General features: G+C 43.8%; 1 protein-coding gene and 1 long non-coding RNA gene across 4 annotated transcripts in view; one reads left to right on the forward strand and one right to left on the reverse strand.

Annotated features, from left to right (window-relative positions):
- Window positions 1–57: 57 nt before the first annotated feature.
- The window catches only part of ABCC3 (ATP binding cassette subfamily C member 3), a 101,352-nt gene continuing 83,618 nt past the window's right edge, over window positions 58–17,791 (reverse strand). For all 3 annotated transcript variants that reach the window (XM_089771883.1, XM_089771881.1, XM_089771882.1), the window contains exons 24-31: window positions 17,560–17,759; window positions 17,326–17,452; window positions 10,356–10,457; window positions 8,853–8,999; window positions 7,958–8,116; window positions 5,868–6,034; window positions 4,588–4,782; window positions 58–467 (exon numbers count right to left, since the gene is read on the reverse strand). In XM_089771883.1, the coding sequence (XP_089628009.1) occupies window positions 359–467; window positions 4,588–4,782; window positions 5,868–6,034; window positions 7,958–8,116; window positions 8,853–8,999; window positions 10,356–10,457; window positions 17,326–17,452; window positions 17,560–17,759 (1,206 nt within the window). In that variant the 3' untranslated portion in view covers window positions 58–358. The remainder of the gene's footprint in view (window positions 468–4,587; window positions 4,783–5,867; window positions 6,035–7,957; window positions 8,117–8,852; window positions 9,000–10,355; window positions 10,458–17,325; window positions 17,453–17,559; window positions 17,760–17,791) is intronic.
- On the forward strand, window positions 6,031–9,165 carry LOC142819120 (uncharacterized). The gene is made up of 2 exons (XR_012896867.2): window positions 6,031–7,609; window positions 8,047–9,165. It is a non-coding gene; the product is annotated as an uncharacterized LOC142819120 (long non-coding RNA).

Here is a 17,791-nt window from a genome sequence, read left to right on the forward strand (position 1 = left end):
TGTCAGTCTTTCCATTTCAAAATTCATGTGTTTCTGTACAGAATACAGACACAGATGTATTTTACATCATTAGTTTTAATTTACTAATGATAGACCAGAATACAATACATGTTGGCTTGTGATACATACATTTCCTTGGCAGAATATTTGGCATTCTTTTAAGAAAAAATAAAAGCTGTTAATAAAATATGTATATATAAAATATTTTAAAAAATATAAAATGCATTTTGTCATTATGGGTGTGCAATAATTCATGTGTCATAAGTTTATTCTATTACAAAGACTGGTCTGAAAAAATACAGTACATTCATGAATCCCTGCTGTGTTGAGTCAGGCGTTCAGTGGTATAAAAGTCTTGCTATGCTAGTCCAGCATCTTTAGCCATACCGTAGAAGATACCCCTTGATGCAATAAGGTTTGAAGGTGTATCGAATTCAGCTATTGTTCCTTTGTCTAGAACAAGAATCCTGTAAACAAAAACAAAAAAGCCAAAAATGGATATTGTAGAAGTTTTTCTTACAGGAAACTCTCGAAGTCAGCCATTTTTTTTCACCCAGGAAATCAGGCATTTTTCCAAATCTTGCATTGCATCACTTTCACATGATGCAATGCAACAGGCTAGACATGACACTTCAGTGTAGGTTAATGCCTAATTTACATAGGTGCCAAACACCTACACTCTCCAGAAAAGTCAGTACCTCAAAAATTAAGGCCAGTAATTCCATGGCCTTATGAAGAATGTCAGCCTCCCAGTTGCAATAATCTATTTAAAAAAAAACCTTTAACATGCAATAATTGTATCAAAGAACATTACACCCATTGATGGTCAAAACAGATCCATACAGGTCCTGGAGGTGCCTCAAAGGGATTGTGAGACTTGTGCAGTGGTAAGTTAACTAATACAGGACCCTACCTATTCAGTCCTATTGTTTCAGCTTTCCTGTTTATAAATCAATTTGTAGGTCTTCTAGAAGCATACAAGTGTGACAGAGAATTTCTGTAAATATTTTAATGATTCCTATGCATGCCTGAGTTTCCCTCTGTACTTAGCACTGTTACCCAGTGGTCATAGAAGAGTTAAATCTGCACTAAGGGCACACCTATAGACACATGGTGTCAAGCCACATCAGGGACATAACTATGGGTGGATCATGGTCCACCCATTTAGCAACCAAGCCCACACAAATTGGGGCTGGAGCCCCCTGAATCCAAAAGCTGGAAGGAGATTAGTTGTCCCATGAGGGCATGTGCCTCATGGGAAGTGGGGCTTGTGCTGGGGACAGAGATCACAGCAAGCAGCACTGGGAAGAGAGGGATGTGGCCGGTTGGGTGGACAGATACCGAACCAGAGTTGAGAGGGCAGGCAGAGCTCAAGGCCCGGTAGAGACCCTGTCCACACTATGGGTGCACCCCATTGCCCGTGGTCCTCCAGAAGATTCTGGGCACCGCATTTCAAGAAGGATGTGGAGAAATTGGAGAGGGTCCAGAGAAGAGCAACGAGAATGATTAAAGGTCTAGAGAACATGACCTATGAAGGAAGGCTGAAAGAATTGGGTTTGTTTAGTTTAGAAAAGACAAGATTGAGGGGGGACAGGATAGCAGTTTTCAGGTATCTAAAAGGGTGTCATAAGGAGGAGGGAGAAAACTTGTTCATTTTGGCCTCTGGGGATAGAACAAGAAGCAATGGGCTTAAACTGCAGCAAGGGAGGTTTAGGTTGGACATTAAGAAAAAGTTCCTAACTGTCAGGGTAGTCAAACACTGGAATAAATTGCCCAGGGAGGTTGTGGAATCCCCATCTCTGGAGATATTTAAGAGTAGGTTAGATAAATGTCTATCAGGGATGGTCTAGACAGTATTTGGTCCTGCCATGGAGGCAGGGAACTGGACTCAATGACCTCTCGAGATCTCTTCCAGTCCTAAGTATTCTATGATTCATCTTCTGGTACCTGCTAAGTTATAATAGCCAACTGGAGTGGGTGGTAGCCCCCCCCCTGCGCCCCCACATCAATGCCTGCCCACCCAAAATCAAGGCCAACCCACTTTTCCTGTCCTAGATATGCCACTGGCTCACATAGCTGTCTGGGTGGAGTGAATGGATCATTAAAGGACTAAGTGAAACTGATCTATATCAACGGAAAAGCTGGAAAGACAACAATGAACCCCAGTGGCTAAGTTGTTCATACCTAGCAACCGACCATCAACAGCAGCAAGGTGGTTCTCCCCCACTTCTCCTTAGGGAAGCTGAGCAAAGGCCCCAAGTCAACAACAACGGAGAAAGACATCAGCTGCCTGGGATAAGAGTCCCATCTGCTCTGTTTTTCAACTGACAGAGAGCCAGAAAGGATTCCATGACAACGTGGCTGGGTAGAATGGCTTGTGGCCAGAATGGGCTAGGTCTTAACCTCTATTGCTCTAAGCACAAGGTAAGCTGTGTTTCAGCTGATTAATAAATCCTACTTGGTTTTGAAAAGGCCGCCTAGGGCTACTGCAAATATGTGCCAGTGGGTACTAGTGCCTCAAGACAGCATCTCGAGGCCACATGACCTGCCCTTAACCGGTTCCTCCAAGGGACTGTTTAAAAGCCAGGAGATCCTGTACATTTGTGACAACAGGATCATACAAGTTCACTGAAAGGCAAAGTGGGTTCTTTCAGGGGTTTCTTCTTCCTCCAATTACGTGTTAGTGTTCCACTCTGCCTCATCCGACAGGTACAGCGCCCCCACCACCAAACCCCTCAATGATATTACACCACCATTTGGTGCCCCATTTAACTTGGCACCCTACGCAACCGCCTAGTTCGCCTATATGGATGGGCCGCCCCTGGACACGTAGGAACACAGAGCACACCCTTCAACTTCACACAAGCCTGTTTTTATTTTTAAGAAAAGGGACAGAAGAAAAGTTGGAGATGGAGTTACAGAGAAGGGAAGTACTATAGGAGCTTCAGAGGTTTCCCAGCGCTCACCACTCTTATCATTCCTATCTGCATGCAGGGTCACAGAGTCAAAGTAACTCTTCAGGAAAAATGAGTGACACTGAATTTGAATGTGGGCATGTTGCAGAGCGTGAAACAACCCCATGGTGATGCCTCTGCTATGTGAAATAGTTCTGAGATAAGCCATCTGTTGGTTCTGTTTGATACCAACTACTGAATTTCTGATGAGATTAAAAGTTTAGTTGATGCAGTAAGAAGCAACTTTGGTGTTAATTCACTTGATAAAGATAACAGTGTTGATGTTGTACTGTAACCTTCTATCAAGGTACTCAGTACTGAAAAACATTTTGATTAAATTTGAATGATCCAAAAATCAACATGGCTAAAACCTGACTGATAGATCTCAAAATAGAGTTGCAAATTGGAAATCATAATTGAGCAGGTATATTTGACTTGGGGCCCCACAAGTCAGTTCTTGGCTCTACATTATTTAATATTTTTAAATTAGTGACCTGGAAAAAGTCATAAAATAATTACTGATAATGTTTGCAACTGATACAAAGATTTGGGAGAGTGGTAAATAATGAAGAGGACAGTCACTGGGAACAGAGCAATCTGAATTACTTGGTAAGAGTTGCAAGCAAACACATGGTCATATGTAAAGTCAACAAAGAATACAGGACATATAGGATGCAGAACTTCATCATAGGAAGCAGAGTCTCTAAGAAGGACTTAGCGGGGATGGTGGATAATCAACTAAACATGCACTCTCTGTGTAACATTAAAGGAACTATTGCAATCTTTGGATATATAAATGGAAATATTCAGTAGAAGTAAAGAGGTTACATTCTCTACTGGTGCAACTGTTAATGAAATGCTGTGTCCAGTTATGGTATCCACACTTCAAGAAGGATGTTGAAAAACTGGAGAGGGTTCAGAGAAGAAACATGAGAAAGGATAATAAACATATCTTATAACTAGATACTCAAGGAGCTCAATCTATTTAGCTTACCAAAGAGAAGACTAAAGAGTGATTTGATCATAGTCTGTAAGTACGTACACAGGGAACAGTAATTTGATTGATTATATATGGATTCTTCAGTTTGGCAGAGAAGAGTACAACAAAATCCAGTAGCTGGAAGCTAAAGCTAGACAAGTTCAGAATAGAAATAAGACATTTTTAAGAGTGAGAGAAACAACTTACCAAGGATTGTGGATTCTCCATCACTTGAATTTTTTAAATTAAATTAAAACGGAATATTTTCCTAAAAGATGTGCTCTAGATCAACCACAACTATTAGGACTTGAAGCAGGAATTAATTCTATGGCCTGTGTTATACAGGTTGTCTGAAGATGTCAGAAGATGATGATTTCTGGCCTTGAAATCTACTAACCTATCTACAAAGTTCCAGGGAAAGATGGTATTGGTAGTTCACTGATTTGTTAAGCAATATGGATGGCAGAAATCAATATTCTAGATACAGGTCAGAAGACTGCATGACCTTCTTATGGATTTCAAAGATCAACAGATTTCATCTCAGATTTGTCAAAAAGTTCCACAGGGTGATCAGAAAAGTAAAATTATATATATAATCTCTCTATATAGTGTTCATTCTCTATCTTTACCATTAATAGCTCTTTTTAAGCTTACCTTGTATAATCCATAATTGTGTTCAGCCTATGTGCTATTGTTAGTACAGTGCAATCTTCAAACTGAGTTTTTATTGTCATCTGAATTAAATCATCTGTCTCCAGGTCGATAGCAGCTGTGGCTTCATCCAGGACTAGGATTCTTGTTTTGCGAAGGAGGGCTCTTGCCAAACAGACAAGCTGCCTCTGACCGACACTGAAAGCAAAGACATGAGGTTTTTCATAGACCGGCTCTTTAACACACATGCTAGAACTGGTTGCTGACAAGCTAAAGTTATTAGACAAATTAACGTTTTTGGCAAATATTATTTAATTACTTGTACAGCTTGTACAAAAAAGGTGGAAAATAAAAGAAAAGTCGTCAGATAATTTATCTGATGAATAAACAGCATTGTTCAACCAGCTCTAACACATCTCCTTATTTGCCAAGTACCATACTACAAATAATAGTGAGCATCACTTCCTTCCTGGCTCTGAATGACCAGAGGTAGCAATGGATGTTATGCAAAAGGCCCACTAGTGGATTTTAAGAAGTGCAACAAGCTGCAGTTGCTATCCTACAGTCCATCCCCACAGGCACTTTCATCAAGTTTGGCACTAGCAAAACAACCCACAAGTCAAAATGGCCAATTAGAACAGGTTAGAGTCATGAACTTTGTTATAACAAAAAACAGGACTATGTAGCACTTTAAAGACTAACAAGATGGCTTATTAGGTGATGAGCTTTCGTGGACCAGACCCACTTCCTCAGATCAAATAGTGGAAGAAAATTGTCACAACCATATATACCAAAGGAACTTTGTTATAGTGACTTGTGGGTTTATAAAAGGAGCTAGATTGACATCTCTGGAGACTGGAGTCTTACGTATACAGAAAAACAGGTATAATGAGAGCACAAGCCTTTCCCCAAAGGCCTCACCACTGGATCTCAACCTTGCCCCAAAGACTATACCTTTGAGAATTATAAGGAAGAGGAGTTTCCACCACACATTCAGTCATTGGCTGCAATAGTGCATCGTGAGTCAACGTTTTATCTTCTCTCTGACAATCACAACCGTTTACGTTACTGAGCTCTCCTTTGTACTCTTTCCTTGAACAGAGCCCCTGAAGATAAAGGCCCTGACTCAGCACAGCCCTTAATCACATGCTCAAGCATTATTCATGGGCTCAATGGTGCCTGCAGCAGAGAACTGGTATCTCTTACCACATCAAAGCCCCAAGTGGTACTCTTACCACATCAAAGCCCCAAGTGGTTCTCTTCTGTGTCAGGACACTCATTACCTGAGATTTTCTCCCCCTTCTGAGCATTCATAATTCAGTGTAGCTGACTGACTGCTGACAAACTTCTTCAAGTGCGACAGCTCAAGAGCTCTCCATATATCGTCCTCCGAGTATTTATTAAATGGATCCAAATTCATTCTCAGTGTTCCAGAAAAAAGAACAGGATCCTGGATCAATAAACCCATTTTCTTTAGACAAGAACTTCAAGTGTTAACATTTCAGAGTTATCTGCTTTAAGGTATCCCAGTTCATTAGTAGTCGCATCATGGTAGCATCTACAGGATCAATCTAAGATCAGGGTCCCTATATGCTAGGCCCACATCTACATGATAACCTGGATGGATGCTCTGAAATCAATCCACTGGCAGTTGATTTAGTGGATCTAGTGAAGACCTGTCAAATAACCAATCTCCTGCACAGACTCCTGCACGACCCACTCCGTGCCCTAAGGGCCCCTACACTCAACCCCCTACCCTGAGCCCCTCCACACTTCCCAGCCCCCTGCCCTGACTTCAGCCCTCCACCCCCTGACCTGAGCCCCTCGCCCCTTCAAGCCACTGCCCTCACTCCTGCACCCACACCCCCTGTCCTGAGCCTCCCCAGATCCAACCCCCCTACCTTGACTCCTGCACTCCCCACCCCCTGCCCTGAACCACCTACCACACACAAGCCCCTGCCCTGACTCCTGCATCCAGTCCCCTACCCTGAGCCCTCCACCCCCACACTTCCCAGCCCCCTGCCTAGAGTCCTGCACCCCATTCCCTGCCCTGAGCCTGCAAACCCCTAACCTAACTGCTGCACTCCTGCACCGCACCCTAAACCCCCCACTCTCTGCCTCCCCACACCACCCAACCTCCTGCCCTATACAATCTATTAAATAAAGCGTATACATTTTTCTTTTATTTTAAAAAACCCTTATCACAGTGAAAGACCTGAGTGATGCTGGATAATTATGCTAGTAATAACATCACGTTAATATGAATAAACTTTGAAACAACGTAGCCATTAAAAGGGTCAAATTAAATGAGACCCACTTACAAATATCTTACCCTTCCTCTGTTCTTTCTGGTGAGTTTATGAGCCCTAATCATGGGGTGAAGTTAGGACCAATTACTTTGTTTACTTTTGAAAAGTCCAATTGGGAACACTTATTATGCAATAGTCCTCTTTCACAGCTAGTAGTGTTGTAAAACAGTTATGTCTGAGCAACTTGGTTCTTCTGGAGATGTGGATATGCAAGTATCAATTACTGATTTTGTGGTCAGAGCAAGAGGCTTTCCTCTGGGGATACATTATGTAGTAATTTGGTGTTTGCTAAGTTACTAAGAGTTCAGAGCCTTTATTATGCCCCGTCACAGCATCTCAGACGGCCCAGCCGTACTGCCCCGCACTGACATAAACACGGGAGGGGCGACGGACGGCAGCAGGTCGGCCGCGGAGAACGCCGGGACTGTGCCGCTCGCGGCTATGGCAGCCGCAGCCAGAGACCGGCGGCCCGGGCAGACGCGCCACGAGGACGTCTCTCGTGACGTCATCCGGGAGCGCCCGGGGAACAGGACGGCGCGCAAGGGGGCGGGGCCAGCCGGAGACGCCGAGTTGCGGCCCTTTCAAAAGGGCCGGGGGCAGGAAGACAAGGGGGGGTGGGGGGAGCAGCTGGGAACGAGAACGTCCCTCCACTCCTCCGCAGAGGCGGATCACTGGGGAGCAGCTGCAGTTGTCCAACCCCGAGAAGGCGGCCAGCGGTGAGTCTATCCCCACGCTGGGGAACCAAACTTTGAACAGGAAGAAGTGACCCAGGGCAGGGCCGTGGTCCCTGTGAGTGGAGGGTTTAGGGGTCTCAGCCCCCTCAAGTGGTAAGCGAATAGTGTCCCTGCCTTAGGGCCCTGGGTCAGGGCTCAGAGAGATGGAGGGCCTGAGCCCTCTCCCCGATCCCCGGCAAGTAAGCGAGTCAGATTAGGTTTGCACCTAGATATATATAGTAATTGGGGCGGCCTCGCGGGGAAAACCCCGGCCGCAGGATGACTTCCCACCTGAACTCGGGGTGGATCCTGGTGATAGGGTAACAGATGCTCAAAGAGGCACTGACTTACCTGAGGAATAATTGTTATCTTGGATCGTAGGTCATGAAGGCCAATCTCTGAAATTCTCACACCATCTATTTTAATTTCTCCCTTTGCAGCTTCCAAAATCCTAAAGAGGCAGAGGGTCATGGAAGACTTCCCAGCTCCAGTTCTTCCAACAATTCCAATCTAAAACATATATTGGAAAATAGGGAACAGAGCACATTTATAAATGGGTATTAGCTTTATTGAAGGAGCAATTATACAAGATCTGATACTAAGTGAGAAAAGAACCTCACTGTGATCTTCCTCATTCCCTAATGGTCCTCACATCATGTCTCAAATAATTCTCAGAATCTGAGGTATATCAAGTATAAACATGTACATAATATATGAATTTGAGGATGTAATTATGCAATATATATATTCTCACATCTAATGGGGGCTCCCATTCTGGATGCTTAGCTCTAGGACTATTCCTCTTTATAACCAAAATAGATTCCTTGGGGAACATCATGCAAAGCCCAGCACTTAAATATACCAAAAAGGAATGAAGCCTACAGGATAAAGCCTTTACTAGATGCCTGGATGAGAAGAACGGAGGCATTCTGGCAAAAGGATCACCTCCATCTATGTTAAGAGTTGCCCAAGAAGAGTCAGACACAGGAATTGACTGGAATAGCTCTATTCAGTGAAGGAGGATGGTCCATTCCTAACTCCATTCCACAACAGAGACAGTGATGATAGCAGCTTTAAAAGACGTTTCTGAGCCACCGTAAACATATCAGACCAGATTATCAGCTGGGGTAAACGAGGCTGCGCCAATTTAGCGCTAACGAGAATCCAGCCCATCTGCGTTAGTTATTGCAAATCCCACGTGTAACATCAGCAACCGATTCATATATGAGAAATGGCTGGACTGTACCTTTTCTCCACCTTCCACTCTGAGGCTGAGGTCTTTCAGCACCAGATCCAGGCCTTTCCTATATCTTACTGAGTAGTCAGCAAACTCCACCTCCCCCTGCGTTGGCCAGTCTTCTGGTGGCTTTTTGTCTTCAATTGTCCAGGGAGCCTAACGGAGAACAATAGTGAGAAATAATTCCCTTAAGGGTTTAAAAGCTGCAGACTGCAATTAAAATGTTAAAACTTTTTGGGTTACCAAAATCTCTCCAGGAGGCGAATACCCTTCTATCTGCTTATTATTTGAAATAGTGGAATAAAAAGCCAGAAAAAGCAGATTCCTTCACTTGCCTCTGGTCTGGTCCTTATAGTTTTGGTGCATAGAAATATATCAGCACATTGGACTGGACCTCAGCTGGAGTAAATCGATGTCACTCTACTGACTTCAACAGAGCTGTGGTATTTTACACCAGATGAGCATCTGATCCATACTGCACTCGTGTGTCTTGTTTAGCTTCCTCCTCTCTGCTACCTGTATCAAGTTCAACCACCTCACTTTCAAGCCCCTCTCTCGTTCTGCATCCCCTAAACCTTCCATTCCTCTGAATCACAAAGAATCAAGCCCAGTAGGTCCACAGAGCAACCTATTTCCAGGCATATCCTTTTATCTACCAAGCTGCACAACTGTGTTTATGTCAGTTTCATGAAAAGCTCGGAGCAACTGCATACTGCCTCAGCTGCTAGCACTGGGGACAGAAGACTGAGGTGTGCTTCTGAACAAAATATGAGAGGCAGGAGAAGCAGATACGGTGATTAAGAAAAGAATCTGTGAAAAGCCAGAGCTACATTATAGGCCTGCTTACAAAGTTAAGAACAACGTGTTAACAATATTATATGCAGATGCAGCCTATGGGCCAAGTTGCTGAAAAAAATTCCATTGACTTGTGGAGTTTCTCCCCATTGTGTTTAGCATCAACCATGCTATTGGGTAGTACAAACAAACCCAAACTAGCATCTAGAACAGCGAGGGACAACGTAGGCTAGTGAGTGGACCACATGAGTCGCCCTCCGTGGGCTGCACAATTGTTGTAACAAGACGGTCTCCCAGGATAGTGTAGTTTTGCTAACTGTGCTTGTGTGCCTAGAATTTGTGGGGATGTGTCTCCTGAACTGTAGCAGTGCTTTAACTGCATGTAATCAGCATGCACCTCACTTCACATGCCCTGGCTTTACATGCATGTCACTTTAGCTATCCTGATAGGAAAAAAATAGGTGGATGAAAACCATCAGGATCTGGTAACACTATGCATGGGCAATAGTAAACAAAATGTCTACAGGCTGCACACAGAACCCCAATGAGCTGCATGCAGCTCTCAGATTGCAGGTTGCCCACCACCGATCTAGAACATATTTGTCCAGGTTAACTGTCAGATCCTCAGAAAAGGGTCCTCCTCTGTTGAAAGAAACAAATGGAAATCTATGGATCTCTGAGAATAACATGTTGATTGTAAACAGTTTAGCAGCTGACCTCCGTCTCAGTTTCTGAATACTCTTTCACTCTTTCAACTGCCACAATATTGGTTTCTAGGTCCGAAGTCATCCGCACCATCCAATTCAGAGACATTGTCACCTGGACAATACAAAGAGTCAAATATTACCCCTTGGAGAACAGCAAAAGCATGCTTTATAAAATGCTGTTTATAATACCTCTCTGTTGTATATTGTTTCTACAGTTACATCTTGAATGACAATATCAATAATTAGTTTTATGTTAAGAATAATACAAACCACAGGGCAAGATGTTTAAAGAGGAATTATGGGACTCAAGGTACTGTTACATGGTTTCACTTTTTGGAAGAGGTATGCAAAAAGCACTCGCATTTGCATATCTTCTTCCGTTTTTTTCCCAGAAGAGCCTTTTCCACCATTTGGCTCCATCTACACAGGGCCAAATGTCGGAAAACCCGCCTCTTTCGAAAGCCCCCTTCTTCCTCGTAAAACTAATTTTACAGGGGTTTTCAAAAGAGGGTGTTTTTCCGACAGTTGACCCCATATAGATTAGGCCAAATGGCAAAAAAGTTTTTCGGGAAAAAAACGGAAGAAGGTATGCAAATGAGCACTATTTAGATATCTCTTCCGAAAAATAAAACACAGTGTAGCTGTACCCTCAGAAGACATGGGATCAGTTCCCATCTCTTCCACAGACTTGCTTTGTGACCTTGATTAAGTCATCATGTAAGGTAAAACCCATAAAGTTACTTTGGCTCCTAATGTCAACTGAAATCAATGGAATTTAGAAGGCTTAGGAGCCTAAATTGCTTAGTCTCTCTATCCCTCAGTTCCCTATCCCTAATATGGGGACAATATTACTTCATTTTTCTCTCCTATTATCTGTCTATTCAGACAGCAAACTTTTGGGGGCAGGGACAGTCCCTTACTATGCATAAGTATAGTGCCTAGCACAATGGGGCCCCAACACTGAGACCTGTAAATAAGTAGTAGTTACAGAAAAGCATATTCAATCTTGGCCAGTCTTCCTTTGGTAGTGGCCAGGATGGCCATTCAAGCAGTACGGATCATAGAATCACAGAATCATAGAATACTATGACTGGAAGGGACCTCGAGAGGTCATTGAGTCCAGTCCCCTGCCCTCATGGCAGGACCAAATACTGTCTAGACCATCCCTGATAGACATTTATCTAACCTACTCTTAAGTATCTCCAGAGATGGAGATTCCACAACCTCCCTGGGCAATTTATTCCAGTGTTTGACCACCCTGACAGTTAGGAACTTTTTCCTAATGTCCAACCTAAACCTCCCTTGCTGCAGTTTAAGCCCATTGGTTCTTGTTCTATCCTCAGAGGCCAAAATGAACAAGTTTTCTCCCTCCTCCTTATGACACCTATGGCAATCGATAATTAGGGCAATCTACTCGCCCATGGCGAGTAGATTTTAGCCCAGCACAGCGCTGCAACGTGATCAGTGCATGTGCAGCGCAGTCTGTGCATACGCAGCGTGCCAAACTGGTGAGCGGGGCTCGCCGCCGCTTGTCAAGCCCTGCCTATCACCATACACTTACTTTTGTTGGTTAAATCTGCAGCATTTTGAGGAACCTTGTATGTGAACATTGAACCTGCTGCATTCTCAGAAGGCAATCCAGTGCCATCAGAATGGAGACATTTTGTAAATCTGCAGTTTCTTGGAGGCCTGTACCTGACGATCTTAGCATCTGATTTGTCTTTTAAAGAAAAGAGATTTGGTCAAACTGTTTAGAAATCTTGGCTTGCTCCCTCAGAGGATGGAAACCATGGCAGTGCTCTCCATGCCCTACCCCTCCTTTTCTTTTCCTTCACTTTTATATTCATTTGTCTTTTCTCCTGTTCTCTTTTTTGAGAGAAACATTCAATGACATCTTCATTAAGAGATGAAAGATTAAAAGGGATAAGTATTTACTGGTGAGTAAATCTGGTCAGTGCACTAGCAGTGGTTAGTGCACTAGCCTGGGACTTGAGAGACCTAGGGTCAGTCCACTGCTCTGCCACAAACTCCCCTGGATGATCTTAGGTGAGTCACTTTGGTTCTCCATGCCTCCATTTCCTATCTGTAAAACAGGGATATTAGCACTACCCTTGCCTTATGGGCACTAAGAGGACAAATACATTAAAGACTAGGCAGTACTCAGATACTACAGTAATGAGACCCACATAATTACCTATCAGAGGCAAGCAGTAATTATTGGTATATATATTCAGGGGCTGTGTCTAGACTGGCCAGTTTTTCCGGAAAATCAGCCGCTTTTCCGGAAAAACTTGCCAGCTGTCTACACTGGCCGCTTGAATTTCCGCAAAAGCACTGACTTCCTATTGTAAGAAATCAGTGCTTCTTGCGGAAATACTATTCTGCTCCCGTTCAGGCAGAAGTCCCTTTTACGCAAAGCTTTTGTGCAAAAGGGCCAGTGTAGACAGCTCAGACTTGTTTTCCGCAAAAAAGCCCCGATTGCAAAAATGGTGATTGGGGCTTTTTAGCGGAACAGAGCGACTAGATTGGCTACAGATGCTTTTCCGCAAAAAGTGCCAATCTAGATGCTCTGTTCCAAAAATACTTTTAACAGAAAAATTTCCGTTAAAAGCATTTCCGGAAAATCATGCCAATCTAGACGCAGCCAAGGTGTTTAAGATCCAGCTAGAACTGTCAGAGAACCTAGGGCTGTAATTCCATCATCTCTGTGCTTGTGATTCAGTAAGTGGCCCCCTTTCTTCTGAACCAGTAGTGAGTCTAGCAGCATTCGTTTGCAGAGGAGGCCTAAAAGTCCTGACCACTCATAGGGTACGTCTAGACTACAGGGTTTTGTCGACAGAAGTTTTGTCGACAGTATCTGTCGACAAAACTTCTGTCGACATAGAGCGTCTAGACTACATTCAGTTCTGTTGACAAAGCAAGCTGCTTTGTCGACAAAACCCTGTAGTCTAGACACAATCCTACATGCAATAACACCTTCTGTCGACAGAACTCTGTCGACAAAAGGCATTATGCCTCGTAAAATGAGGTTTACCAGCGTCGACAAAACTGCTGAGTTCTGTCGACGTTATGTCGACAGAACTCAGCGGTAGTGTAGACGCAGGAATAGTTTTGTCGACAAAACTCTGTAGTCTAGACACACCCATAGGCGCTACAAATCTCATAGCAAAAGCAGGGGCCTTAAGCCTAGTATCCTTCCAGACTGGGAAGTACAGTGTATGTGGTGGTGAGGATTAAAGGGGAACAGTGGGAAACAGTTAAATCATCTTGAGCCAATAAACAAGTCAGCAGTGCTCAGCCTGGAAAGACCACCGGGGACCCCCAAAGAGCAAACATCTAGCATCTGTGCAGCTCCTACTTTTCACCAGAGATGCACCATGGGCCGTGCTGGAGGCCCTAAGCAAGGCTGGGGTTGGCACTGCAAACCCCACGACACCTGAAATTGTTCAGCTGGCTCCAAAGGTGGGTTCATCCTGCCTAATGATGATGTTGAGAGCAGAGGCTCTCTCCCATTCTGCTGGTCTCATAGATGTTCTCAGCTGGAGGGAGAATGGGCAGCACTGCCCAGGGAGGATTTCTGCTATGCCGTCAGTGGTGGGGCGCATGCCATGTATCCTGAACAGTGGCATGTTTGGAATTTGCTGTATCTTGGTGATCAGATTATTGTGTGTGTTCTAAGACAAGCTATTGGGTGGAGAAATATTGAGGATGACGGGTAACAAGTTTTGTTGGACTCAACATGCCTCTACATCTTACAATATGATTAAGATGCATGTCTTCTTGGCTAGCATGGGCGGAGTTTAATTAAACCAGAAAACAATATTTGACAACTGAATGGCAGAGAACAAGCCCCAAACTATGCAGCATTTGCCTACTGACTTCCCAGGTGAACCCCCACAGTTTATTCAGGAGACCGTTTCTGCTCTTGATCTTTTTTTCAGCTACATTAGTGAGATGGTATGTGTAGGTCACTGTGTGATCTATGGTGACCCTTAAGTACACTGGCTTTGGACTGGCAGCTAACCACTGACCATTCAAAAAAATATTAAGCTCAAGTTGGCTCTGAGCATTGTGTACATGGAAACACATTGACACAGTCTTCACGTACTTGGTTTTAGTCTCCATTTCTTGCAAGAGTCACCTATGGCCGTCAGCTTCTTTTCAATATTTTGAATGTCTCAGACCTTTCAAGGCCAAGCAGATACAGTCAGTGTCCATGAGCTGCCTAGAGATGACGTTCAGTAGATTACTGGTGAATACGTTCAGTAGATTACTGGTGAATACGTTAAACACAGTTGATGCCAGCACTAATACTGGCAGGAGTCTATTTTTTCCTGGAATCTCCAGAGGCAGATTTTGTGGCCCACAGCCAGCTAAAAATGTCCGCTTCTGAGCCATCTGTTCAGTTGCCATGACGACTCATCTAGGAAGGACCCTCTCCATCTTGTATAGCAGACCAGTGTGCCAAATGATGTCATAACCTGTTGTAAGATCAAAAACAGGCACCTCCCATCTTTGTCTTCTCTTGAAGAGCGTGACATAGAAGTGAAGATGGACAGCCAGCACTGACTTATTTTTCCAAGATGTTGTAGAAATTCTGGTGCTATCACTCTCAAACAGACAGGCTTTCCTTATTTCCACAGCTCAAACGAAGCTGAAGATTGCCTGTGTTGATGCCACTCTTTTTTGATTTACACCTTGAATATTTTGTCTTTGGTCTGCTTTAGTGATGTTGGTCAGGTATGTGACAGCACTGTCTGGGGATACCTTCTCCTGCCACATGTGGTGGGTTTCATGCCTGCTTCTCCTCTACCATCCCTCCATCTATGATGGAGATGTTAATTGTCACCATTCAAGCTGGATCTACAGAGAATCTCATCAGAGTGAAATAGAACTTGCAAACTGGGCCTCCCATAATGAATTACACCTTCAACATGATTCTATGCAACCAGCAACTTTTCAACCTGCCTGCTGGAACCAGGGCTATTCCCCTGGGCTATGTATACGCCGCGGAGCTATTTTGAGATAATTCCGGGATCCTAAAATAGCTATTGTACACCTTTTGAGTAAGCCTGTTACTTAAAAATATAACAGGCTCTCTATTCCGATGTCCCTGTAAACCTCGTTTCACGAGGAGTAAGGGACATTGCGAAATAGAGGTCTATTTCAAAATTTGGCGCTGTGTAGACAGCTATTTCTAAATTAACTCGAAATAAGCTACACAATTTGTGTAGCTCAAATTGCATAGCTTATTTCGAGCTATGGGTGCAGTGTAGACAACCGCCCCCACCCCAGTCTCAGCTAGGTTCCTTACCAGCCACTTGCAGGGTCATTGAAAATTTAATTCACAGACAGCATCACCAGATTGTCACCAAATAGCAATTACTATAGGTGCCCACTTGCCCAAGAGTACTGTATAACTACAGAAAGGCAGACAGGGACAATTACACTATACACAGTCTGTACACCACATAATATTTCAATAGATCAAGCAAACCTTTCAGTCTGCCTCCAATTCCTGCGCATTTGGCTGCCTAACCCCATGTCTGGACAAGAAAAGTGCAGATCTCCTTCAACAGTCCAAAACCAAAAGTAGTGATCCAGAAATAAGCTCATCTCCTCAAGAGCATGCTGGGATAACACAGTCTCAAAAACAGGCATGTAAAGATCTAACCAGAGAGCATAGACATTCATTAGGAAGTTTGGGCAGTGCAGTGTATTCTGCCTACCTAAATTCTCTATGGGCCTTCATCTGAGTGAGATGCTCTTCTTCCCTTCATATCTTTGCAATGTTGCTGTGGGCTATTAAATCATGACTGGTCCATCCTAAAGGTGACTGCATTACACTGGTGGAGGAAGCAAATCCTATATACTGTATGTATTCATGTAGCACCTGGGCATGCTTTATGGGTGTATGTAAACTATTACTATTATAAACCGAAACAGCACTATTGACCTATTAATTCTGGGTTTTATGAGTGCTTATTAAACTTTGGTCATTTAATAATGCCTTGTATGAGTGGCTATTCAGCAAAATAGGCCTAAACTGCAGTAGGGAGGTTTAGGTTGGACATTAGGAAAAATTTCCTAACTCTCAGGGGGTATGTCTACCCTAGCTGATTAATTCGAGCTAGGTAGGCAAATGAGGCGACTGGAGTTGCAAATGAAGCCCAGGATAATATCCTGGGCTTTATTTGCATGTTCCTGTCCGGTCACCATTTTGAAATTTCACTAGCCTGAACTCACTGCCGTGCGGCTACACGCACCAGTGAAATGTTAATTCGAACTAAGTCCTTAGTTCAAATTAAGTATTACTCCTCATTCCACGAGGTGTAACAGTTAATTCGAACTAAGGACTTAGTTCGAATTAACGTTTCACTGGCACGTGTAGCCGCGTGGCAGTGAGTTCGGGCTAGTGAAATTTCAAAATGGCGACCGGACAGGAACATGCAAATAAAGCCCGGGATATTTAAATCCCGGGCTTCATTTGCAACTCCAGTCGCCTCATTTGCCTACCTAGCTCGAATTAACGAGCTAGTGTAGATATACCCAGGGTGGTTAAACACTGGGATAAATTGCCTAGGGAGATTGTAGAATCTCCATCATTGGAGATATGTAAGAGCAGGTTAGACAGACATCGATCAGGGATGATCCAGATTAGTGATTTCCAAACTTTTTGGCATCACACCCCCTTTTTGATTTTTGAGAAACACGCACGCCCCTCCCCTGCTCCCAACAGCAGCAAAACTTGTAGAGCCAAAAAAACCATAACCCCCTCCCCAAAAACACACTTGACTGGGGCCAGAAAACATGCCTCACGCCCTCCCTGGAATTTCTTCAAGCCCCCCAGTTTGGGAACCCACGATCTAGATGGTGCTTGGTCCTGCCGTGAGGGCAGGGGGACAGGACTTGATGACCTCTCGAGGTCCCTTCCAGGTCTAGTGTTCTATGATAACATGCCATAGCAAGATTATACACACCTGTAATGCGTATGATACTGACAGTCCTACCAGACCAGCATTCAGGCTGTTTTTGCCTAACACAGCAAAGAGAGCAGCAAACAGGACAACACAGTTTCCTATTAATTCAATGCGAATACCCAGCCACCTGTTACATAAGCAAACGGAAGGTTTATTAAATGATCCCTTGAAGGAGTATGGAAAGATGTGCTGGCTTCAGCCAGATTGAGGTATTAAATTCGGTGTGGGTTTTACCTGTTGGAAACAATGCTAGGATAATAACTTTTCTGGTTTTCATCCACTTTCAAGTCATTCAAGAGTATAAAGGAATTTCCTCTACCGTAGGCTCGGATGACACTGGTCCCTGTGATTGTTTCCGAAAAATGGGAATATATGGGGGATCTGCTAACAGATTCCAGGCGCTTTAACTGGCGAGAGGTAGCCACATAGAACCGCTGTTGTCATGAAACACAAACACACAAAAGAA

This window comes from Pelodiscus sinensis, chromosome 20 (assembly GCF_052426305.1).
Source record: "Pelodiscus sinensis isolate ZL-2025 chromosome 20, ASM5242630v1, whole genome shotgun sequence".
NCBI classification, from domain to species: domain Eukaryota; kingdom Metazoa; phylum Chordata; order Testudines; family Trionychidae; genus Pelodiscus; species Pelodiscus sinensis.